This window comes from Pristiophorus japonicus, chromosome 15 (assembly GCF_044704955.1).
Source record: "Pristiophorus japonicus isolate sPriJap1 chromosome 15, sPriJap1.hap1, whole genome shotgun sequence".
NCBI lineage: Eukaryota > Metazoa > Chordata > Chondrichthyes > Pristiophoridae > Pristiophorus > Pristiophorus japonicus.
The window spans coordinates 1,453,814-1,480,539 of NC_091991.1; the positions used below are offsets into that span (position 1 = coordinate 1,453,814).

Below are 26,726 nucleotides of genomic sequence, written 5' to 3' on the forward strand. Positions count from 1 at the left end.
ATGAGGGGTGATCTTATAGAAACATTTAAAATAATGAAAGGGATAGACAAGATAGAGGCAGAGAGGTTGTTTCCACTGGTCGGGGAGACTAGAATTAGGGGGCACAGCCTCAAAATACGGGGGGGGGGGGGGGGGGGGGAGACAATTTAAAACCGAGTTGAGAAGGAATTTCTTCTCCCAGAGGGTTGTGAATCTGTGGAATTCTCTGCCCAGGGAAGCAGTTGAGGTTAGCTCATTGAATGTATTCAAATCACAGATAGATAGATTTTTAACCAATAAGGGAATTAAGGGTTACAGGGAGCAGGCGGGTAAGTGGAGCTGAGTCCATGGTCAGATCAGCCATGATCTTGTTGAATGGCGGAGCAGGCTCGAGGGGCTAGATGGCCTATTCCTGTTCCTAGTTCTTATGTTCTTATGTAAACTGGTGAACTTGCAAAATACGACAGCTCTGTAAAGTTACAAATATTTGAGGCAAGGTGCTGTACCTTCAAGAGGAACCTTACACTGCTTGGCATCAGAAAACAGGCACTAAACCCTTACTGCTTCACAGACATGTTTATTGTTGTCTTAAAAGGGTCTACAATGAATTTACTTGTTGGAGGCAGATATTTTCTGGCGTACATGTCGAAGACTGGCCTGAAAATACCACCAACATTACAATAATACACGTTACATTTTTTGTAAGTGTGATACACTTTGAAATGTAAAAGAAAATATCGAATGCAGCAAAAAAATACATAATCTTCTAAAGTGAAAATAAATTGATACCCCCTACACCTGTCGTTTAACAGCTTAAAAGGGACCCAACACTGTGCACTGCAGTATGAACCACTCACTGTCGACCACATACACTGTGCCCAGCCGGTTCTGTAGTTTTCACTCTGAGCAACTCAGGCTTTCTTCTTTACAAATAAATAATTCTACAGCTTAAGAAATTAAATACATCCAATAATTTCTTTGGAACAGTGGCGACATAGGGGAGACCTCATTGAGGTGTATAAAATTATGAGGGGCGTAGATTAGAGTGGATAGGAAGGGCCTATTTCCCTTAGCAGAGGGGTCAACAACCAGGGTTCATAGATTTAAAGTAATTGGGGGGAGGTTTAGAGAGGATTTGAGGGGAATGTCTTCACCCAGGAGGGCGGTGGGGGTCTGGAACTCACTGCCTGAAAAGGTGGTAGAGGCAGAAACCCTCACCACATTTAAACAGTACTTGGATGTGCACTTGAAAGCTGGAAAGTGGGATTAGGCTGGGTAGCTCTTTTCTCGGCCGGCACCAACACAATGGGCCGAAATGGCATCCTTCTGTGCTGTAAATTTCTATGATTCTATGAATAATATTTTGAAAGTTGTTAGACATATACACAAACACACACTATTCATTACAGAATCTTACCCGCAAATGCTTCACAATACAACTACTCGCAACATGCAAAGCACAAACAAATTTGGAATAGGCGGATGCACTTGAGAGCATCTCTCTACACAGCTGACTTTATTAAATCAGAATATTTAAAGTAATTTCCAACTTGCTGGTTTGGGTGAATCATTGAAAAATGACAGCACAGTACTCCATTTTAAAAAAGTATTTTTTCCCCCAAAGATTATCAGGGTGGTCATTTTATATTTAATCCCTAGTCATCCTTTACCCTGACCAATTTCAGGTTTTCTCCTCCATTCAGCGCTGGTCAGTTTCTGGCCTTCTCCCCTCCGTTCAGCCTGGCTGTCTATTTCTCTGACTTTTTTTGGTTTCATTTCACAATGGTTCAACAGCTGAGGCACAGACTCTTAGCTGAGTGCTACATGCTGTGATATATCAGGCCAGAGTGCTATACATACAAAGGGCCACCCCACAATAAATATCGAATTGAATGCGAGTGCTTTGCAATTGCTCAGACATTTTATAAGAAAGTGATACAGTAAAATAAGGGTGTTTTTTTTTGGGGGGGGGGGAAATGATTATTTCCCATATTGCCTTCCCCAATGAAAGATGTCCAAATCAAATCTCCATTTAGCATTTTTCTGGTGCTCTATATACATTGTAAGACAGCATAGCAAAATGCATTTGGAGCAGGCATATGCCAACTGAAAATGCACACGACAGGAATTTTAGAATTTTTCTGCTTTCCAATTTCAAACTCTCCTAAAAATTCTCCGAATGCAGAACATAGGTCTCAATTTTCCCCAAAGCATTTTTTTGGGGTACTTGAAGAATTACGCCCGATTTTTTGGGGCCTAAGTCCACCCAAAAAATATATTTTAAATTTCCCTGCTGGATTTGTTCATTTTGGAGTGGTGTGACCCGACCTTTAGTTTTGGGGGTGAAGCCTTGATCTGCGCCAAAGAGATCGGACTGCCATGGTAACCAGAGACACAATGCGAGCTGAGGCTGCAAAGTGAAACATGCAGCCAGCTCCCAACACATTAAAAGAATTGAAAAACACATAGCAGCAACTTACCTCCAACCCCACCGGAAGGGCTTGCCGGTCCGGTCCCATCCTCGGTCCCCATTCTCCTGGTCCGGTCCCATCCTCGGTCCCCATTCTCCTGGTCCGGTCCCATCCTCGGTCCCCATTCTCCTGGTCCGGTCCCATCCTCGGTCCCCATTCTCCTGGTCCGGTTCCCATTCTCGGACCCCGGATTTTTTTGTCTCTGTCCCTCTGTCTCGAGAACCAGGGACCAGACAGCTTTCGGGCAGGGTTGGAGGTAAGTGGCTATGTTTTTCAATTCTTTTAGTGTGTCCGGGAATCTGCTGCGCCGATTTCCTTAACTCTCCGGAAGGTTTTTCTGCAGAGGCCACATACACTGGCCTAAGCACAACTGGAGTAACTCTCAGCTGGCCAAACTTCCCTAAATGGCCAGAATCAGCATAGGTGGCTGGTTACACCCACTTTGGCTGAAAAAAAACTGACCTAAAAGAATTGTAACTAACTGAGTTACGCTGGTGCAAATTGATTTGAAAAACCAGTTTCCCCACTTAGGCCAAAAAGAGCAGCCTGCTCCAAAAAAACGGCACAAATCACCGGGGAAAATTGAGCCCATACTCTGTACATTTTGAAGACCCAAATTTATAACATGATCTGTTCACTGCACAATAGCATTAATAGTTACTAAATGTTGGCTATATAAAATTGCAATCAGCTGTATTTTTACAAAACAATAGCATTAACCACCAAAAAAAATTGATCATTAAGACTTAATTGCAATTTAAAAACGGTGCAGTTTTGCTTTTTGATGCGGATTTAGTAGACAAGACTTGTATGTTAATTCCAATGTTTCGTAACAAGTCCCAGTTGCTCACTGGCCAGTCCTGACTCTGCTTCTCCAGACAATGCTCACCTTCTTTGCAAGTAACCAAAACACTGCTATAGCTGTACAAACATTTCCGTCAACCACATTATTTTTTTTGCAGCTTTATATTCCCGCATCCCTCAACTGTGCCCTAAAATACCATATTGCGAAGACCCAAACTATATACGTTTCTACTGTTCTGTTCTTTTTAACTGATGCCTTAGGAGGCTACTTCAGTGACACTGGAAAGAATCTCTGCATAAATACCAGTCAAAGATGGGTTTTGAACTTTGGTTCCATTTGAGATTTGTTTTGGTAACGATAATGACATTAAAGATTGAGCCACAGTTACCTTTTTATCCCAGAAGCACAAATCTGTGCTCGCCAAGAAGTTCACTGGGTGAATGCATTACTCAGTGCAGTACTACATTTGAATTAGGACGGTATAATCCCTGGTCAGTGTTGAATTCTTTGATCGCAATCAAGGCTGCAGTTGCAGCATTACAATTAGTCTCAAGATCCCTGGCTTGGGAAACCAGCCAGAGTTTCCACGCCTAATTGGCTTCCACTGACCTATCTATATACAAACGGGGAGATTCATAGAATAATACAGCACAGAAAAAGGCCATTCAGCCCATCCAGTCTATGCCGGCTCTATTGAAGTGCAACCCAGTCAGTCCCACTTCCCCGTTCTTTCCCCACAGCCCTGCAATTTTTTCTCCTTCAAGTATTTATCCAATTCCTTTTTAAAGGCTACTATTGCATCTGTATCCACCACTCTCAGGCGCATCTGTATCCACCACCCTACCAGGCAGTGCATTCAAAGGCCCCAAATTTCCCCAGCCTCTTAGAGCAGCGTTTTTCGATGTGGTGCGCCGACATCCTGGGAGGAAAAAAGCGCCAAAAATCTACCTTTGAATTTGGCCGCTCCCTCGTCATCTGGATCCATTGGCGTCGCGCAGCACAGCCAGGGGGTGGGGGAGCTTCGGCTGTGCTTGCCCAGCGTGTTGTGTAGTACCGGCAGGGACACGCATGACCATTTGAGCTTGCGCGCATGCGCAATGGGTGGTTCAGTTTGCACGCATGCACAGTGTAACAGGAAGCTTGGCAATCGGCCAATTAAAGGGCGTGTCCTCAGAATAATTGGTTATGGAGCATAGATAAAGGTACGGTTTGAATATTGATTTTTGTGTGGCTGAGGGAGTGGAAAGGAGTGCTGGATAGATGGAAGAGAGGTGCAAGTGTGATCTTTGAACATTACCTGTGTTTGAGTCTAACAGACGAATGGCGCAAGAGCGTGCAAGACGAACCAAGAATTTCCTCCATGAGGAAGTGGAGAAACTAGTGACTGTCACTGAGGAGAAATGGCTGGAGCTGGATATCAGCAAGAGTAGTCCGTCAAAGGTCTCCCCCAAGGAAATGGGAAAAAGATGGAACCTCGTTGCAGCAGAATACTCTGCTGGGGTCAACACTGCAAGCCAGTGCAAGAAGAAATGGCAGGGTGTAAGTAATATCTTCATCTTTAAATTGAATTGCAATGGAAAATGTGACCATCTGTATGTGTCCCACCCCTCAGAAGCACACCATGTCTGACAATTTATATTTTCATCTTTGCAGAAGAAATTGGCGCTCAACAAGAGGGAGAGAACTAGAACAGGAGAAGGTCCGCCAAATCTGCACCAACTGACACCCCTGGAACAGAGGGTTGCTGCCTTGCTGACTCGCACCGGCAGAAAAAGAATCAGCTTTGCACAAGCTGGACACACAGGCGAGGGTGAGGGTGAGTCATTAAAATGCATATTGGCCCTTCAAATCAACTTTCTGACTGGCCTGCTACACGTCAAACTGCTCATACCACCCATCCAGCCCCCTCCTGTACTGCTAACCATTTGACTGTTGTGTCGTCTTTTGCAGAAGACGACGATACTCAAGATCCTGAGGATCCAGATGCGTGCGCTCCAGACCCAGGTGGGTGGGGGGGGGAGGAGGGGTCCATGGAAGTGTGTGCTCAGGAGAATTCTGACCGCAATATGGATCAGGACATATCACAGGGCATCACACTGCCAGAATCCTCCATTAGCTCCTCGGCAACTTTCCATGCGTTCACACCTTCCGAGGTCACGGGTCCGAGTGGCGGTTGGGAAATGCATCTTGGGATACCCAGTGACCCACCATCCCAGCCTGCGCCTCGCACTGGAGTGGTGGCCACTAGACAGACCCACAGCGAGGGGAAGGAGAAGCCGACCAGTCTCTCCTGAGAGGCAGCCCTCAGCAGAGGTTAATCAGGCTGTTTCATTGGGTGAGGAGATCAATGCCCACACAAGATCACTCGTGGCGGCCATCAGGGGGTGCATGATGAGGTCGCGACACTGTCAGGTGAAATCTCTGCTCTAAGACGGGAAGTGACGGCAGGCATTTCAGAGCGTGTGCAGGCGATGGCAGATGCCATGAGGGAGCTGGCTTCTGCAATAAGGGCCCAAAGGCCGCAGACTCAAATGCCACTCCCACTTCAATCCAAGCACCAGCCACTGGTCAGACCCAAGCCGGGCCCCCACCACCAACCCTATAAGGAAGTTTACTTTCCCCGAGATGTGGGTGAGGGATGAGTGCAGACTTTCTTTCCTGTTGTGGCTGTTGTTGGTATCGTTGAAGTGCACAGTAAAATTTACAATAAAAGATATTTTGCATCAAAACTGAATCATCCTCCATTAGGACCATGCACCATTTAGGGACAACTGTAAAAAAAAAGTAAAAATCCCTCACCCCTACAGTCATGCGAGCCTGCCGCCCCTAGCCCTGGCGGGAGGTCTAGCCGGTGCATTCTGCAGTCGGCAAGGTAGAACTGCTCTATTTTCTGTAGCTGATTTATCTTTCATTTATTTGTGATGATGTTGTGCTGAAGACGTTGTAATGTTGTGCTGATGATGTTAAGGTCTTTAGAGCTTTGGAATCCTCTAACTCACCTTCACCTTCCCCCACCCCACCCACCCTATCTCTGGCTACCTGCGCTGATCTCTTAAATGTCGGTAAGGTTTTTCTGTGCCTACAAAAGTGGTCACATACACTGGTCTTAGTTAGTTTGAGGTAACTTTCAGCTGGCCAGAAAAGGCGCAAGTGGCTGGTCACGCCCCCTTTTGGAGAGAACAAACTAAACTAGAAAAAACTTAACTAACTGACTCACACTGGAGCAAGTTAAATGGGGAAAATTGCGATTTTTAAGTTACTCCAAAAAAAAGCTACATACTCCAAAAAAAAACAGGGCAACTCTTGGGGAAATTTGGGCCCAAAATCTTAACCTCGCATTGCATTAAAAAGTTCTTCCTCATGTTGTTTCTGGTTCCTTTGCCAATCACCTTAACTTTGTGCCCTCTGGTTATTGTCTCTTCAGCCATTAGAAACAGCTTTTCTATTTATTCTCTCTAAACCCTTCATGATTTTAAGCACCTCTAGGCTCACTTGTGATATCCTTCAGCCTGCCAACATTCACTGTTTAGGCTGACACATTAAGAATGACCATTGAGCAAGGTGCTGGGAACTAGCAGCATATCAGATTGAGGGGGTTGGGGAGAGAACAAGAGATTTTTTTAAACTAATGAATTTTGGGAAAAATAGTATAAAATTGTAATATTGTGTGTGTTTTTAAAAGCAAGATTTCCAAAAGAAATGCTTAAAAAGTAATTAACTCTACATTAGATTCAGAAATTCAACATAGGTACTTTACTCAAGTTTACCACTTAAGCTCAAACACTTTCTTTCCTACTTAAAGTTAATGTTCGTGTGTTTGTACATAATCAATCCACGAGTTAAATCATGTTTTGTTATAACTCATTCCAGACATTTGTGAGGAGAGCTGATACAAAAATATTACATCAGATATACAGCACAGACCAGGCCATTCGGCCCAACCAGTCCATTCCGGCATTTATGCTCCACTCGAGCCTTCTCCCGTCTTTCCCCATCTAAATCTATCAGCATAACCCTCTATTCCCTTCTCCCCCATATGCTTGTCCAGCCTCCCCTTAAATGCATCGATACTATTCGCCTCAACCCCTCCCTGTGGCAGCGAGTTCCACATTCTTACCACTCTCTGGGTAAAGAAGTTTCTTCTGAATTCCCCATTGGATTTCTTGGTGACTATCTTATATTGATGGCCTCTAGTTATGCTCTTCCCCACAAGTGGAAACACTCTCTGTATCCACTATCAAAACCTATCATTTTATTTCTATTAGGTCACAATATACATAAGCTGACAGTAATTCAAAAATTAAAAGGGAGTCAAAACAAATTAAATTGTCATTTAACCCTAATTGTTATAAAGACAAAAAAATCTATCAGTATTGAAAAGCCACAAAAAAAATCCAGCAAATCTGAAACAAAAAAAAAAGAGACAATTGTGGACACAGCATCTGTAGATCAATCAGTATTGACTTGTCATTTTCTATCTACAGATGTTAATTGGTGTGTGTTTGCAGCATCTTTGGTTTTTGTTGCTGCAATCCGAATGCTGTCACTCTTCAGTGCCGCGCTTTCAGCTTCAGTTAGAGACAAGGCAGAAACAGGGCGACAGACATCGGGAATTTCTACCCTCCGTAACGTCAGAATAGGAGAGAGGGCCATGGGCAGTAATTCTCATTCATGAAGCAGAAGTTCACAGCAGGGGGAGCCCTACACAAAATGTCAGTTCCTGGACAAGCTCCGAACAGCAGATTTTAAAGCACATCAAAAAAATATGTAAACAAGGAAGGAGTGAAACAGACCCAGAACATGGTGCATCTCCCATTACGACAATGCAGTTTTATTTTTAAATACGCACACTCTTTTCTCGGTCAACAACCAACACAAACATAGCTATAAATAGGTGCAAATCAAAACAAAGCACGAGTTATTATTTTGAAAGCACCCCACCCACCCAAAGAACAACTTGCATTTATATAGCGCCTTTAACGTGGTAAAACGTCCCAAGGCACTTCACAGGAGCTTTATCAAACTAAATTTGACACCGAGCCACATAAGAAGACATCAGGCCAGGTGACTAAAGGCTTGGTTGAAGGCAGTAGATTTTAAGCAGCATCTTCAAAAGGAGGGGGGATATTTTCATGTTATGCTGCTGAAATTAGGTACAAATTGTGCAGTAGTGGGTGGCAAAGAAGAGGTGAGGAGGTAACATCACTTGTAATTAAAGGCCTATTCTGGCCTTTTGAACAATCTTAATTTTAAATGCTCCACCATAGGTTCTAAGCTCTGGAATTCCCTCCCCGTGAACCTCTCCACCTCTCTCTGTTCCTATAAGACACTCCTTAAAACCTGCTTCTTTGACCAAGCTTTAAGTCATCTGCCCTAATTTCTGCTTATGTGGCTCAGTGTCAAACTTTGTTTTACAACTTTCCTGTAAAACACCTTGGGATGTCTTACTACAGTAAAGGTGCTATATAAATACAAGTTGCTGCTACTGTACTTCAGCTAATGGGGACACTCCCAGAATCCAAAAATCTATCGATCGCAGCCTTGAATATACTCAATGATTCAGCGTCCACAGCTCTTAGGGCTAGAGAATTCCAAAGATGCGCAACCCACTTAGTGAAGAAATTCTTCATCTCAAGCTTAAATGGCCAACATCACTTGTATTTAAAATAAAGCAGCCAGAGCAAGAATTACATAGGATTATATAGCACAAAACCAGGTCATTCGACCCCAACCAGTCCATGCCGGTGTTTATGCTCCACTCGAGCCTCCTCCAGTCATTTCTCATCTAATTTTATCAGCATAACCCTCTATTCCCTTCTCCCTCATATTCTTGTCTAGCCTCCCCTTAAATGCATCGATACTATTCGCCTCAACCAATCCCTGTGGTAGCAAGTTCCACATTCTCACTACTGTCTGGATGAAGATGTTCCTTCTGAATTCCCCTATTTGAGTGCTGAGTGTAGTATTCTATGGGCAAATACGCAGGCCGGTCCAAGATTCATGCGCTCACCTACACTGCGATCTCTGAAAAACAGGAAGCGAGGATCTGAGGGAGGGAGGTGGGCAATAGGTGAGTGTGAGTGTGCGCGCGAGTGTGTGTGTGCGTGCGTGTGCGCTCGGCCCATGCAGCAGAGCGTGGTCTCCAATCGCTGTAGATCCCTTGCCATTGGACCAAGATCTTGTTGTCAAGCCCGTGTGGTGGCTGGTGTGCAACGGCCACCCCACGTTAAAAGAATTCACGCTCGGGCATCTTCCACCCTTTAAAATGAAGTCCGCCACCTGGCCCGCGCTGGGTCCCATCGGTCACCTTCGGGCTCACTTTGCTGTGGAAGCAAGTCATCCTCGGCTCCGGGGGGCTGCCCAAGAGAAGCAGCTGAATGCCCCATATGTGATTGCTGGAATGCCCCCTGTATTTGAGGGGTGAGAGCATGAGGCTGAAAGGGAGGAGGGGAGGGAGGGGAGAGGAGAGGGGGGAGGGGAGAGGAGAGGGGGGAGGGGAGAGGAGAGGGGGGAGGGGAGAGGAGAGGGGGGAGGAGGAGAGGGGGGAGGGGGAGAGGAGAGGGGGGAGGGGAGAGGAGAGGGGGGAGGGGAGAGGAGGGGGGAGGGGAGAGGAGGGGGGGAGGGGAAGAGGAGGGGCTCAGCCCATCAAAGGGCGGGGCGGCGAGTCCTTCCAGCGCGGCCGCCCCCTGCAGGAAGCCGGCGGCTGCAGTAGGCCGCGGCTCCGCCTCCTGTGACCCCGGGACCGGTGCAGCTCCTCCCCCGTGTCAACACAAGCACGGTAACGGCGGCGGTAACGGCGGCGGCGGGGCGGGCCCGGCTCGGGGGAGGGGCGTTAGATCCCTGAGGGAAGGCTGATTCCCGGGCCCCCGGCCCCATCTCCCAGCGAGGCCGCCGCCCCTCAGGCCCGGTCAGCCGGAGCGGCACCGCGACCGAAGGCCGCCCGGTGCCTGACAAGGCCTGGGCCTGCAGTCGCCGGCTCCCCCCCCCCCCACCCACCCATCCCCCGGGGGCCGGGCCGCGCGGGTTAACCCCCGCCCCTCGGTCCCGCCGATGCCGGCAGCACCCCGCCCCGCCCCCCTCACACACACACACACACCCCGGCCCGAGCTGCGGCTAAACCCGGGGCCTCCCCCTTCACCTCACGCCGCCGGACATGTTTCTCTGGCCGCAGCTCCGCCGCCCGCCGCCCGCCGGCCGCCATCTTGGACGCTGGCAGGAATGGCGCCTTCCCGCGGGATGGTCCTGTGCCCGCCGCGCGCCGCGCGCCTCTCCGCTCACCTGTGTTGTACACGTGCAGCTCGTCCACGATGCCCTCGTTGCCGCCGCCGAAGATGATCATCAGCTCTTTGATGGCCACGACGCGGTGACCGTGTCGGGGCCGCGGCACCGGTCCGGTGGCTCCGGTTACCCGTCTCCATTTGGGAGAGGGAGCCGCCATCTTACTACACCTCCCCACAGTGCACCGCGGCCGGCCCCTCCCCCCCACCACACACAGGGCAGGTACCCGGATCAGTAAACACTGGGGGAGGCGGGCCTGCACACACACATATACCCCCCACACACACACATATATACACACCCCCCATACACACACACCCCCCACACACACATATATACACACCCCCCATACACATATACCCCCCACACATACATATATATATATACACATACCCCCCATACACATATACCCCCCACACATACACATATATACACACCCCCCACACACATATACCCCCCACATACACATATATATACACACCCCCCACACACACATATATATACATACCCCCCATACACATACACACATATATACACACCCCCACACACACACACATATATACACACCCCCCACACACATATACCTCCCACACATACACACACACATATATATACATACCCCCCATACACATATACCCCCCACACATACACATATATACACACCCCCCACACACACATATATATACATACCCCCCATACACATACACACATATATACATACCCCCACACACATATATATACATACCCCCCATACACATATACCCCCCACACATACACATATATACATACCCCCCATACACACACACATATATATATACATACCCCCCACACACATATACCCCCCACACATACACATATATACACACCCCCCACACACACATATATATACATACCCCCCATACACATACACACATATATACACACCCCCCACACACATATATATATACATACCCCCCACACACATATACCCCCCACACATACACATACACACACATATATACACACCCCCCACACACATATATATACATACCCCCCACACACATATACCCCCCACACATACACATATATACACACCCCCCACACACATATATATATACATACCCCCCCCACACACATATACCCCCCACACATACACATACACACACATATATACACACCCCCACACACACACATATATACACACCCCCCACACACACATATATATACACACCCCCCACACACACATACCCCCCACACATACACACACATATATACACCCCCCCCCACACACACACATATATACACACCCCCCACACACACACACATATATACATACCCCCCATACACATATACCCCCCACACATACACATATATATATATACATACCCCCCATACACATACACATATATACACACCCCCCACACATACATATATATACACACCCCCACACACACATATATATACACACCCCACACACACACATATATATACATACCCCCCATACACATATACCCCCCACACATACACACACATATATACACACACCCCCACACACATATATATACACACCCCCCACACACACATATATATACATACCCCCCATACACATATACCCCCCACACATACACACACATATATATACACACCCCCCATACATACACACATATATACATACCCCCCATACACATACACATATATACATACACATATATACATACCCCCCACACATACTCATATATATATATATACATACCCCCATACACATATATATACATACATACACACACATATATATATATACATACCCCCCACACACATATATATACACACACCCCCCATACACATATACCCCCCACACATACACATATATATATATACATACCTCCCATACACATATATACATACCCCCCACACACATATATATACATACATACACACATATATATATATACATACCCCCCACACACATATATATACATATCCCCCATACACATATACACACATACATACACATATATATATATACATATCCCCCATACACATATACACACATACATACATATATATATATACATACCCCCCACACACATACACATATATACATACCCCCCATACACATATACACACATACATACACATATATATATATACATACCCCCCACACACATATATATACATACCCCCATACACATATATATACATACCCCCCACACATATACCCCCCACACATACACACATATATATATACATACCCCCCATACACATACATACATACCCCCCATACACATACATATATATACACACCCCCCACACATACATATATATACACACCCCCCACACACACATATATATACACACCCCCCACACACACATATATATACATACCCCCCCATACACATATACCCCCCACACATACACACACATATATACACACCCCCACACACACACATATATATACACACCCCCCACACACACATATATATACATACCCCCCATACACATATACCCCCCACACATACACACACATATATATACACACCCCCCATACATACACATACACACATATATACATACCCCCCATACACATACACATATATACATACACATATATACATACCCCCCACACATACACATATATATATATACATACCCCCATACACATATATATACATACATACACATATATATATATATACATACCCCCCACACACATATATATACACACACCCCCCATACACATATACCCCCCACACATACACATATATATATATACATACCTCCCATACACATATATACATACCCCACACACACATATATACATACATACACATATATATATATATATACATACCCCCCACACACATATATATACATATCCCCCATACACATATACACACATACATACACATATATATATATACATATCCCCCATACACATATACACACATACATACATATATATATATACATATCCCTCACACACATATATATACATACCCCCCATACACATACATACACATATATATATACACATACCCCCCATACACATACACATATATACATACCCCCCACACACACACATATATATATATACATACCCCCCACACACATATATATACATACCCCCCACACATATATACACACATATACCCCCCATACACACATCCCACACATATACACACATATATATATATATATACATACCCCCCCATACACATATATATACATACCCCCCATACACATATATATACATACCCCCCATATACATACATATATATATATATACATACCCCCATACACATATACATACACACACATACCCCCCACACATATACATACACATACCCCCCACACATATACATACACATATATACACATACCCCCCAAACACATGTACATACATACTCCCCACACATATACATACACATACACATATATACACATACCCCCCACACATATACATACACACCCACAGATAGACACACATATACACACACACACATACTCCCCACACATATATATACCCCCCCACACATATACATACACATACCCCCCACACATATACATACACATATATATACATACCCCCCACACACATATACATACACACCCACAGATAGACACACACATACACACACACACATACTCCCCACACATATATATCCCCCCCACACATATACATACACATACCCCCCCACACATATACATACACACACACACATACCCCCACACATATATATATACACACCCACACACATACCCCCCACACATATACATATTGATATATATATACACAACCACACACATACCCCCCCACACATATATATACACACACACACATACCCCCCACACATATACATACATGCCCACACACATACACACAGGCTGGGTCCACACATACATATACACACACACACACACACTGTGTTGCTCTCCAAAACAAGCCATAAGGCGACAGATGCCTTTTCCAAAGTAACCCACAAGGAGACTACGCCTTTTTTCTAAAGTGTCAAACCAGTGGCTCATTGCACAGCTCCCTACTCTACAGGGAGCACCAACATGGCAAACGAGCCCCAGGTGGGCAGAGGAAACATTACAAGGACACCCTCAAAGCCTCACCGACGAATCCCTGGCGAAAGACCGCCCTAAGTGGAGGAAGTGCATCCGGGAGGGCATGCAGAAAACAAGCGCAGGCAGCGAAAGGAGCGTGCGGCAAACCAGACTCCCCACCCACCCTTTCCCTCAACCACTGTCTGTCCCACCTGTGACAGAGACTATAATTCTCTCATTGCACCATACAGCCACCTGAGAACTCACTTTTAGAGTGGAAGCAAGTCTTCCTCGATTCCGAGGGGCTGCCTATGACTGCTCTTCAAAACATCATCATCTTCATCATAGGTCATTATCACATGGCTGTGTGTGGGAGCTTGCTGTGCGCAAATTGGCTGCCGCCTTTCCCACATTACAACAGTGACTACACTTCAAAAAGTACTTCATTGGCTGTTATGCACTTTAGGACGTCCGGTGGTGGTGAAAAACGCTATATAAATGCAAAGTCTTTATTTGTTTCCTTATAGGTTATTTTAGAAAAGAAAACATTAATCTCTTTATGGGTTTGCATAGCATATAGGGCACAGGCCATTCGGCCCAACCAGTCCATGCCGGTGTTTATGCTCCACTCGAGCCTCCTCCCGTCTTTCCCCATCTAAATCTATCAGCATAACCCTCTATTCCCTTCTCCCCCATATACTTGTCCAGCCTCCCCTTAAATACATCGATACTATTCACCTCAACCCCTCCCTGTGGCAGCGAGTTCCACATTCTCGATATTCTTTGGATAAAGAAGTTCCTTCTGAATTCTTTAAAAAGACTTGGATTTATATCACGCCTGACATCGTTAGTGGGTAAAATGATGGAATCAATTATTAAGGATGTCATAGCAGCGCATTTGGAAAGAGGTGACATGATAGGTCCAAGTCAGCATGGATTTGTGAAAGGGAAATCATACTCGACAAATCTTCTGGAATGTTTTCAGGGTGTTTCCAGTAGAGTGGACAAGAGAGAACCAGTTGATGTGGTGTATTTGGACTTTCAGAAGGCTTTCGACAAGGTCCCACACAAGAGATTAATGTGCAAAGTTAAAGCACATGGGATTGGGGGTAGTGTGCTGACGTGGATTGAGAACTGGTTGGCAGACAGGAAGCAAAGAGTAGGAGTAAATGGGTACTTTTCAGAATGGCAGGCAGTGACTAGTGGGGTACCGCAAGGTTCTGTGCTGTGGCCCCAGCTGTTTGTACATTAATGATTTAGACGAGGGTATTAAATGTAGTATCTCCAAATTTGCGGATGACACTAAATTGGGTGGCAGTGTGAGCTGCGAGGAGGATGCTATGAGGCTGCAGAGTGACTTGGATAGGTTAGGTGAGTGGGCAAATGCATGGCAGATGAAGTTTAATGTGGATAAATGTGAGGTTATCCACTTTGGTGGTAAAAACAGAGAGACAGACTATTATTTGAATGGTGACAGATTAGGAAAAGGGGAGATGCAACGAGACCTGGGCGTCATGGTACATCAGTCATTGAAGGTTGGCATGCAGGTACAGCAGGCGGTTAAGAAAGCAAATGGCATGTTGGCCTTCATAGCGAGGGGATTTGAGTACAGGGACAGGGAGGTGTTACTACAGTTGTACAGGGCCTTGATGAGGCCACACCTGGAGTATTGTGTACAGTTTTGGTCTCCTAACTTGAGGAAGGACATTCTTGCTATTGAGGGAGTGCAGCGAAGGTTCACCAGACTGATTCCCGGGATGGCGGGACTGACATATCAAGAAAGACTGGGCTTGTATTCACTGGAGTTCAGAAGAATGAGAGGGGATCTCATAGAAACGTTTAAAATTCTGACGGGTTTAGACAGGTTAGATGCAGGAAGAATGTTCCCAATGTTGGGGAAGTCCAGAACCAGGGGTCACAGTCTAAGGATAAGGAGTAAGCCATTTAGGACAGAGATGACCCAGAGAGTGGTGAACCTGTGGAATTCTCTACCACAGAAAGTCGTTGAGGCCAATTCACTAAATATATTCAAAAAGGAGTTAGATGTAGTCCTTACTACTAGGGGGAATCAAAGGGTATGGCGAGAAAGCAGGAATGGGGTACTGAAGTTGCATGTTCAGCCATGAACTCATTGAATGGCGGTGCAGGCTAGAAGGGCCGAATGGCCTACTCCTGCACCTATTTTCTATGTTTCTATTTTTCTATGTTTCACAACCATCAGCTGCCCCAAAGCGCTTTACAGCCAATGAATTACTTTTTGAAGTGTAGTCACTGTTGTAATGTAGAAAACGCAGCAGCCAATTTGAACACAGCAAGCTCCCAAAAACAGCAATATGATAATGACTAGGTTATGTTGATTGAGGGATAAATATTGGCCAGGACACCGGAATTACTTCCCTGCTCTTCTTCAATATAGTGCCTTGGGATCTTTCACGTTCACCTGAGAGAGCAGACAGGGCCTCGGTTTAACGTCTCATCTGAAAGACGACACCTTCAACAGTGCAGCACTCCCTCAGCACTGCACTGGAGTGACAGCCTAAATTTTTGTGTTCAAGTCTCTGGAGTGGGACTTGAACCCACAATCTTCTGTTTTTCCTAAAGTAACTTGTCATGTATTCAACCAGCATTGTAACCCATGTATAAATTGACCTAAGTTGTACACCGTGAGAACACTGAGCACTAGGTGGGAGACACTCCTAACCTGGACCTTCAGGTATAAAAGGGGAAGCTCCACCCACCTTCATCACTTGAGTGCTAAGGAATAAAGGACAGGTCACAGACTGACCTTCTCTCAAGCATGGGCCTCGTGTGCATTTATACTGTGTAGTAAGGACGTATCAATGGCGACAAGAAACTGGGATTTAAACCACGCGAGCATGGCCACTAGCAGAACAGACGAGAGGTACTGTGTTAAGGAATGGTTGGGACAGAGATTCAACATTGTTAAAGCAGCACACAGTTCTCCAGGCAGACAAGGGCAGTCAGGCATGCCCCAACATGTAGTCAAACCCAGAGGGGGAGTTCGACAGAGACAATGGCAAGCTGAACAGCGATTCATGCCATTGCAAGGGACAATGCGGCCAGTAATGGGGCCATCAACACCTGTTAATGGTGCACTCAAGGACAATAACAGGGGCAGTCAGGGACGATCGACTGGCAAGGGACCCTTTGTTTCAAACCGCAACTTATGCTGGAGGCATGGAGGCATACATTCAGCTGGAGTTTGCAGAGATGAGCAAAATACCTGCAGAAATTGCAGAAATGGACACTGGGGGAAATCGCTGGAAGCTGAAGTTCAGCGAGTTCATGTGGAGCACGTATACAGTTCATACACCAGGACGCCACCGATAATGATGAAAGTGCTCCTCAATAGCATCCCAGTATCAATGGAGTTAGACACGGGGGCCAGCCAGTCCCTGATGGGTATCAAACAGTTTGAAAAGTTGTGGGCATCCAAGGCCAGGAGGCCAAAATTATCGGCGATTGACGCACAGCTACGGACTTACACAAAGCAGATCATTCCGGTGCTAGGCAGCGCCATGGTAGTCGTGACCCACAAAGATTCGGAGAACAGGTTGCCACTCTGGATTGTCCCAGGGGACGGTCCCGCACTACTGGGCAGGAGCTGGCGAGTGAGGCGAAGAAGCTGACCACCATCACGACACACAAGGGGTTGTTTGAGTACAACAGATGTCCGTTCGGGATTCGCTCGGCCGCCGCGATCTTCCAACGAAATATGGAAAGCCTCCTCAAGTCAATTCCAGGGACGATGGTTTTTCAGGATGACATCCTCATTACGGGTTACGATACTGAAGAACACCTCCACAACTTGGAGGAGATGCTACGCAGACTGGACCGGGTAGGTCTGCGACTGAAAAAGGCGAAGTGTGTCTTCCTAGCTCCAGAGGTAGAATTCCTGGGGATGAGGGTAGCAGCAGACGGGATCAGCCCTACTGCATCCAAGACAGAATCGATCCAGAGAGCATCCTGACCCCGTAACACGACGGAGCTGCGTTCGTTCCTGGGGCTCCTGAACTATTTTGGTAACTTTCTTCCCAAATTGAGCACGCTGCTAGAGCCACTACACGTGCTCTTATGCAAGGGTTGCAAATGGGTCTGGGGGGACAGCCAGGAAAGGGCTTTTAATAGAGCACGCAATTTGTTATGTTCCAACAATCTGTTCACGCTATATGACCCATATAAGAAACTTGTGTTAACGTGCGATGCGTCGTCCTATGGTGTCGGGTGTGTGTTGCAGCATGTCAATGCCAAGGGTCAGTTACAGCCGGTAGCTTATGCCTCCAGGAGTCTGTCCCAGGCAGAAAGGGGCTACGGGATGGTAGAAAAGGAGGCGCTCGCATGTGTATATGCGGTAAAGAAAATGCACCAGTACCTGTTTGGCAGGAAATTTGATCTGGAGACAGATCACAAACCCCTAACGTCCCTTTTGGCCGACAACAAGGCCATAAATGCAAATGCATCGGCCCGCATACAGAGGTGGGCACTCACGTTAGCTGCCTATGACTACACAATTCAGCACAGACCGGACACTGAAAACTGCGCCGATGCACTCAGCAGGCTCCCACTAGCCACCACTGAGGGGGCTACCGAGCATGGTGCTGAGATGGTCATGGCTGTTGAAGCTTTCGGAAGTGAAGGCTCACCCATGACAGCCCGTCAGATTAAAGTCTGGACAAATAGAGACCCGCTATTGTCTCTAGTCAAGAAATGTGTCCTGAATGGGGACTGGGCAGCCACGTACAGGGCATGCCCTGAGAAATTTAAACCATTTCACTGGTGCAAGGATGAACTCTCGATTCAGGCCGATTGCCTACTGTGGGGAAACCGCATAGTCATGCCCCAGATGGGCAGAGAGGTGTTCATCAGAGAACTCCACAATGGGCACCCGGGCATTGTCACGATGAAGGCAATTACCAGGTCACACGTTTGGTGGCCAGGGATAGACGCAGATCTGGAACTTTGTGTTCGCAGGTGCAACACGTGTGCCCAGCTGGGCAATGCGCCCAGGGAAGCCCCCCTTAGCCCCTGGCCATGGCCCGCCAAGCCTTGGTCACGCATCCATGTGGACTACGCAGGTCCTTTCATGGGGAAAATGTTTTTGGTTTTAGTAGACGCCTACTCCAAATGGATCGAGTGTGCCATTTTAAATTCAAGCACATCCTCTGCCACGGTAGAAAGTCTACGGAAAATGTTCGCCGCCCATGGTCTACCGGACATCTTGGTCAGCGACAATGGCCCGTGCTTTACAAGCACTGAATTCCAGGACTTCATGGCAGGCAATGGAATTAACCATGTTAGAATGGCACCGTTCAAGCCGGCCTCAAACGGCCAGGCAGAACGAGCAGTGCAGATAATCAAACAGGGGATGCTCAGATTCCAAGGGGGTTCCCTACAAACCCGCTTATCACGCCTCCTGTTGGCCTATAGATCCCGACCACACTCGCTCATAGGGGTTCCACCCACAGAGCTACTAATGAAAAGGCCGCTCAAAACCCGATTATCCCTTATACACCCCACCATGAAATAAATTGTCGAGAGCAGGCGTCAGTCACAATGTGACTACCATGACAGGAATGCGAGGGCGCGATGTATTGATGTCAATGACCCTGTTTTTGTCCTCAACTACGCTGCAGGGCCCAAATAGCTCGCAGGCACTGTGATTGCCAAAGAGGGAAATAGGATTCTGGTAGTTAAACTTACCAATGGACAAATCTGCCGCAAACATGTGGATCAAACAAAAAGGAGGTTCAGCAACCCCATAGAAGCAGCAGAAGAAGAACACGATATAGAGTTCACTCCACCACAGGTGACCGAACACCGGAACCAAAGGGAGGAGAGCCCAGTCACTGTGGGCAGTCCGGACAGGCCTGAGGCACCGCAAACAGCAGACACTCAGGCCAGCGCCCAACAACCGGAGCCCCAACTCAGGCGCTCTACAAGGGAGCGTAAACCACCAGAGAGACTCAACCTGTGATCCCAATAAGACTTTGGGAGGGAGGTGATGTCATGTATTCAACCAGCATTGTAACCCATGTATAAACTGACCTAAGTTGTACACCGTGAGAACACTGACCACTAGGTGGGAGACACTCCTAACCTGGACCTTCAGGTATAAAAGGGGAAGCTCCACCCACCTTCATCACTTGAGTGCTAAGGAATAAAGGACAGGTCACAGACTGACCTTCTCTCAAGCATGGGCCTCGTGTGCATTTATACTGTGTAGTAAGGACGTATCATAACCCATCTGTTAACAAAAACAGATTATCCGTCATTATCACATTGCTGTGTGTGTGGAGCTTGCTGTGCACAGATTGGCTGCCGCGTTTCCTACATTACAACAATGACTGCACTTCAAAAATATTTAATTGGCTATAAAGCGCTTTTGTGAAAGGTGCTATATAAATGCGTGCACTAGGTCCGTGCAGCAGAGCAGGTCTCCAGTCCTGGTTAACCCTTGCCCCTGGACCAAGGCCTCGCTCTGTCAAGCCCGTGTGGTGGCTGGTGTGCAACGGCCACCCCACGTTAAAAAAATCCACACACAGACATCTTCCACCCTTCAGGATGTAGTTCGGGATCCGGAATATTACGTCCCTCATTGAAACACCTGTGAACTTTTTGGTGTGGAAGTGAGTCATCCTCAATACGAGGGACCGCCTGTGATGATAAATGCAAGTTTTTTTTAATTAGGAGACTAATGCCTTCTTTTCTATACATTAATGATTTAGACGAAGGGATTAAATGTAGTATCTCCAAATTTGCGGATGACACTAAGTTGGGTGGCAGTGTGAGCTGCGAGGAGGATGCTACGAGGCTGCAGAGTGACTTGGATAGGTTCGGTGAGTGGGCAAATGCATGGCAGATGAAGTATAATGTGGATAAATGTGAGGTTATCCACTTTGGTGGTAAAAACAGAGAGACAGACTATTATCTGAATGGTGACAGATTAGGAAAAGGGGAGGTGCAACGAGACCTGGGTGTCATGGTACATCAGTCATTGAAGGTTGGCATGCAGGTACAGCAGGCGGTCAAGAAAGCAAATGGCATGTTGGCCTTCATAGCGAGGGGATTTGAGTACAGGGGCAGGGAGGTGTTACTACAGTTGTACAGGGCCTTGGTGAGGCCACACCTGGAGTATTGTGTACAATTTTGGTCTCCTAACCTGAGGAAGGACATTCTTGCTATTGAGGGAGTGCAGCGAAGGTTCACCAGACTGATTCCCGGGATGGCGGGACTGACCTATCAAGAAAGACTGGATCAACTGGGCTTGTATTCACTGGAGTTCAGAAGAATGAGAGGGGACCTCATAGAAACGTTTAAAATTCCGACGGGGTTAGACAGGTTAAATGCAGGAAGAATGTTCCCAATGTTGGGGAAGTCCAGAACCAGGGGACACAGTCTAAGGATAAGGGGGAAGCCATTTAGGACCGAGATGAGGAGGAATTTCTTCACCCAGAGAGTGGTGAACCTGTGGAATTCTCTACCACAGAAAGTAGTTGAGGCCAATTCACTAAATATATTCAAAAAGGAGTTAAATGAAGTCCTTACTACTAGGGGAATCAAGGGGTATGGTGAGAAAGCAGGAATGGGGTACTGAAGTTGCATGTTCAGCCATGAACTCATTGAATGGCGGTGCAGGCTAGAAGGGCTGAATGGCCTACTCCTGCACCTATTTTCTATGTTTCTATGTTTCTAAGACCAGCATTTTTTCTAAAATAACCCATTCGGATTGCCTGCCGCCTTTGAATGGACCTCTAACAAATTACACTTTTTAAAAAAGACCCCCAAAAAATGAAAATTGTGCAGTTCAGCCTACATAGCAAGTAAATGCTGAATGCACTCACCCTCTGTTTACTTAACAGCAAATAGACTTTGTGGACTTAATGGATACAACTGCTGCCCCTTAGCAGCAGAATACTAATGTTTCTGTGCCTATAAAATAATGTACGATCTAGCTCACTGTGAACAGCGCCATGGAAGATCTGCGAGTAATATAATAAGTGTGCGGCATCGACCCACATTTCCAACCTATCACACTCATACATTTCCTGTTTGCTACACTTCAGACTTCACACCACTATCATCATCATCATAGGCGGTCCCTTGAAGCGAGGATGAGTTGCTCCATGCCAAAAAGGAATTGAGTTCCCAGGTGTTTCAATGAAGGACCTAATATTCCGGATCCCGAACTACATCCTGAAGGGTGGAAGATGTCTGTGCGTGGATTTTTTTAACGTGGGGTGACTGTTGCACACCAGCCACCACACGGGCTTGACAGAGCGAGGTCTTGGTCCAGTGGCAAGGGTTAACCAGGACGACTGGAGACCTGCTCTGCTGCACGGACCTAGTGCGCTCACATATCGCAGTGTGGGCTGGCCCGTGCTGTCCCGGGTCCTCGCCTGTTCTGGGCCCCAAACTCATGCCTCTCCTGGGTCCCATCACTTTCCTCTACAATCTCTCGCCGCTCCCTCGGCCCTCCTGATGTGCCTGCCCCACACTGCAATCAGCGACCCTCCTACAGCAGCTGCTCCCTGCAGTGACCCCGGCCTGTTGATGGTCTTGCAGCCAATTGTTTCTTAAAACAATTTCAGAATTTTCATCTTCACAACTCTGTCCAGGAGCCCATTCCACACAATGTTAATGGATTGGAAAAAGAGAGTAAATGGTAAAGAAAAGGTAAATCTGGAAAATTAAACTGTACTGAAAAGGTAGGACAAGGGGACAAGGGTTTAACATAGAAACATAGAAAATAGGTGCAGGAGTAGGCCATTCGGCCCTTCGAGCCTGCACCACCATTCAATAAGATCATGGCTGATCATTCCCTCAGTACCCCTTTCCTGCTTTCTCTCCAGACCCCTTGATCCCTTTAGCACAAGGGCCATATGTAACTCCCTCTTGAATATATCCAATGAACTGACATCAACAACTCTCTGCGGCAGGGAATTCCACAGGTTAACAACTCTCTGAGTGAAGAAGTTTCTCCTCATCTCGGTCCTAAATGGCCTACCCCTTATCCTTAGACTGTGACCCCTGGTTCTGGACTTCCCCAAGATCGGGAACATTCTTCCTGCATCTAACCCATCCCGTCAGAATTTTATATGTTTCTATGAGATTCCCTCTCATCCTTCTAAACTCCAGTGAATAAAGGCCCAGTCAATCCAGTCTCTCCTCATATGTCAGTCCAGCCATCCCGGGAATCAGTCTGGTGAACTTTCGCTGCACTCCCTCAATAGCAAGAACATCCTTCCTCAGATTAGGAGACCAAAACTGAACACAATATTCCAGGTGAGGCCTCACTAAGGCCCTGTACAACTGCAGTAAGACCTCCCTGCTCCTATACTCAACTAATAAAAACAAATTTCAGACTTATGTCCGGGAGCGCTTCGCAAAGAGAGTCATCAATATATGGAATTGATGCTCCCATTAAGCTACTCGGCCATGCAGCGGTCTGGAGATCCCGCTCACCGGCTTTTAAATGGAAAAACTGCGCACGCGCGGAAATTTGAATGGGCTGTGCAGCCCCTTAAACATGTCACGTACACAAATTTACTCTATGTCCTATCAGTTATCCTTAGGCATCAGACTGTCCATCTATCTCTTACCCATAGCACTGAAGGCATCGCAGTGTCTAATTATCTCCTATCTATATCTGGAATTGCACTATCTGTGTCCTGTCTGTTCAGTTCTGTTCAGGTTCTCTAAGTCATACTTTCATCTGATATGGAACAAAATTGTACTTAATATAGAATCATAGAAGTTTACAGCATGAAAGGAGGCCATTTCGGCCCATCATGTCCATGCCGGCTAACGAGGCTACCCAGCCTAAACCCACTTTCCAGCTCTCGGTCCGTAACCCTGCAGGTTACGGCACTTCACGTGCCCATCCAAGTACTTTTTAAATGTGGTGAGGGTTTCTGCCTCTACCACCCTTTCAGGCAGTGAGTAAGAAAGGGACAGAAATAAGGAATCTTAACTATAATAATAATAGTAACTTGTATTTATATAGCGCCTTTAATGTAGTAAAACATCCCAAGGTGCTTCACAGCAGTGTTACAGACAAAACAGAAGAAATTAAGGCAGATGACCAAAAACTTGGTTAAAGAGGTAGGTTTTAAGGAGCGTCATAAAGGATAAAAGAGAGGGGTGGAGAGGCGGAGAGATTTCGGGAGGGAATTCCAGAGCTTGGGGCCCAGGCAGCTGAAGGCACGGCCACCAATGGTGGAGCGATTATAATATTCAAAAGGGCAGAATTAGAGGAGCGCAGACATCTTGTGGAGCTGTGAAGTTGGAAAAGATTACAGAGATATTGAGGGGCGAGGCCATGGAGGGATTTGTAAACAAGGATGGGACTTTTGAAATCGAGGTGTTGTTTAACCTGGAGCCAATGTAGGTCAGGGGTGATGGGTGAGTGGGACTTGGTGTGAGTTAGGACATGGACTGCTGAGTTTTGCATGACCTCAAGCTTACATTGTGTAGAATGTGGGAGGCAGGCCAAGAGTGTGTTGGAATAGTCAAGTCTAGAGATAACAAAGGCATGGATGAGGACTTCAGCAGCAGAAGAGCTGAGGTAAAGGGGCTATGAGGAGGTATGAAAATCAACCAATAAAAAAGCACAAAATGAAGGTAATCTCTCAAAGGTTTTACAACGACATCACTAATTTTTGTTGTGACTATAATCAATAACCCACCATTCTTCTTTTCTCCCAAACTTAAATATTCTGGATTCGAATTTAAAAATATGTAAAAATTCCAAGTTGCATAACAACACGATTAAAGTTACATAGAAAATTGTCCTTTGTGTTTTTAAGTACCTTCACTAACATTTTTACTTGGTAGTTTCGGTCTGTGTCACAATTGATATTATTTCCTGACCTATCACTCTAGAAGCTAAAAGGGAGTTGCCAACACTAGCAATGCCTGCAGACTGAGCAGGGACAGGATCTCGCAGCGTGAAACAGTAAGATTCTCTCAATCCACAATTTGAGGCATGCTGTAGCGAGTTTTCTGAGGTTCTTTGTTTTTTCAAATGATTTGAAAACAAGTCTTCAAAATAAGTGTTGAACGGTTTTACATGTAGAATTACATCGAATACACAGCACAGACACGGGCCATTCAGCCCCACGGGTCCGTGCCGGGGTTTATGCTCCACACCAGCCCCCTCCCACCCCTCTTCTCACCTTATCTCAGCATATCCTGCTCCTTTCTCCCTCATGTGTTTATCCAGCTTCCCCTTAAATACATCGATACTATTCGCCTCAACCCCTCCCTGTGGCAGCGAGTTCCACATTCTCACCCCTCTCTGGGTTAAGAAGTTCCTCCTGAATTCCCCATTGGATAGTGACTGTCCTATAGTTATGGGCCCTCGTTTTCGACTCCTCCACAAGTGGAAACATTTTCTCTAGGTCTGCCCAATCAAACCCTTTCATAATCTTAAAGGGCTCCCCACAGCCTTCTCTTTTCTGGAGAAAAGAACTCCAGCCTTTTCAGTCTTTCCTGATAGGCATAACCTCTCAGTTCTGGTATCATCCTTGTAAATATATTTTGCTCTGTTACATTAAATATTATACATGTGGAGGCCCTGTGTTCTGTGCTGCATTGAAAAAATTTAATTGAAGAGTTTTATTAGGTAAAGGTTAACACTTACACTATTACCAAGTGCTTAATTTTTATTTCAGAGATAGTAAGAGTGCATCTTGAAAGCATTGATAGAAAAGAAAATGATGACATAGTCTAGGCTTTATTTTGTTTTACATGCAACTCAAAAACCAATGATTGCTCATAAAGAATGTTTTTATTTTCCTCAGTGAAGTGTGTATTTTCTCATCCTGTAACAAGATTTCTGAGCTAATATGCAATAAAAGCTGTATGTCACGACATGCAGATATAACTGGCTGCTACAGATGCAAGACAGTCGTTAAAAACAAATAAAATAAGTTCCTTAATGCTGGGTTCTTCTGCTCTGGAGCTGAAACAAATTACAGTTTACAATTTGCAAAGTTAAGAACATTAGAATTAGGAGCAGGAGTCGGCCATTCAGCCCCTCGAGCCTGCTCCGCCATTCAATAAGATCATGGCTGATCTTCGACCTCAACTCCACTTTCCTGCATTGTCCCCATATCCCTTGGTTCCCAAAAATCTATCGATCT

At 46.1% G+C, this 26,726-nt stretch overlaps 1 protein-coding gene across 3 annotated transcripts in view; it reads right to left on the reverse strand.

Moving 5' to 3' along the window:
• The window catches only part of LOC139280553 (host cell factor 1-like), a 94,402-nt gene extending 83,698 nt beyond the window's left edge, over positions 1–10,704 (reverse strand). Inside the window, exon 1 of one of the 3 annotated variants that reach the window (XM_070900039.1) lies at positions 10,534–10,704. In XM_070900039.1, coding sequence (XP_070756140.1) covers positions 10,534–10,693 — 160 coding nt within the window. In that variant the 5' untranslated portion in view covers positions 10,694–10,704. Of the gene's footprint in view, positions 1–2,459; positions 2,569–10,393; positions 10,462–10,533 lie in introns of those variants that run through there. The other 2 variants (XM_070900041.1, XM_070900040.1) reach the window with 2 other exon arrangements.
• Positions 10,705–26,726: the final 16,022 nt, after the last annotated feature.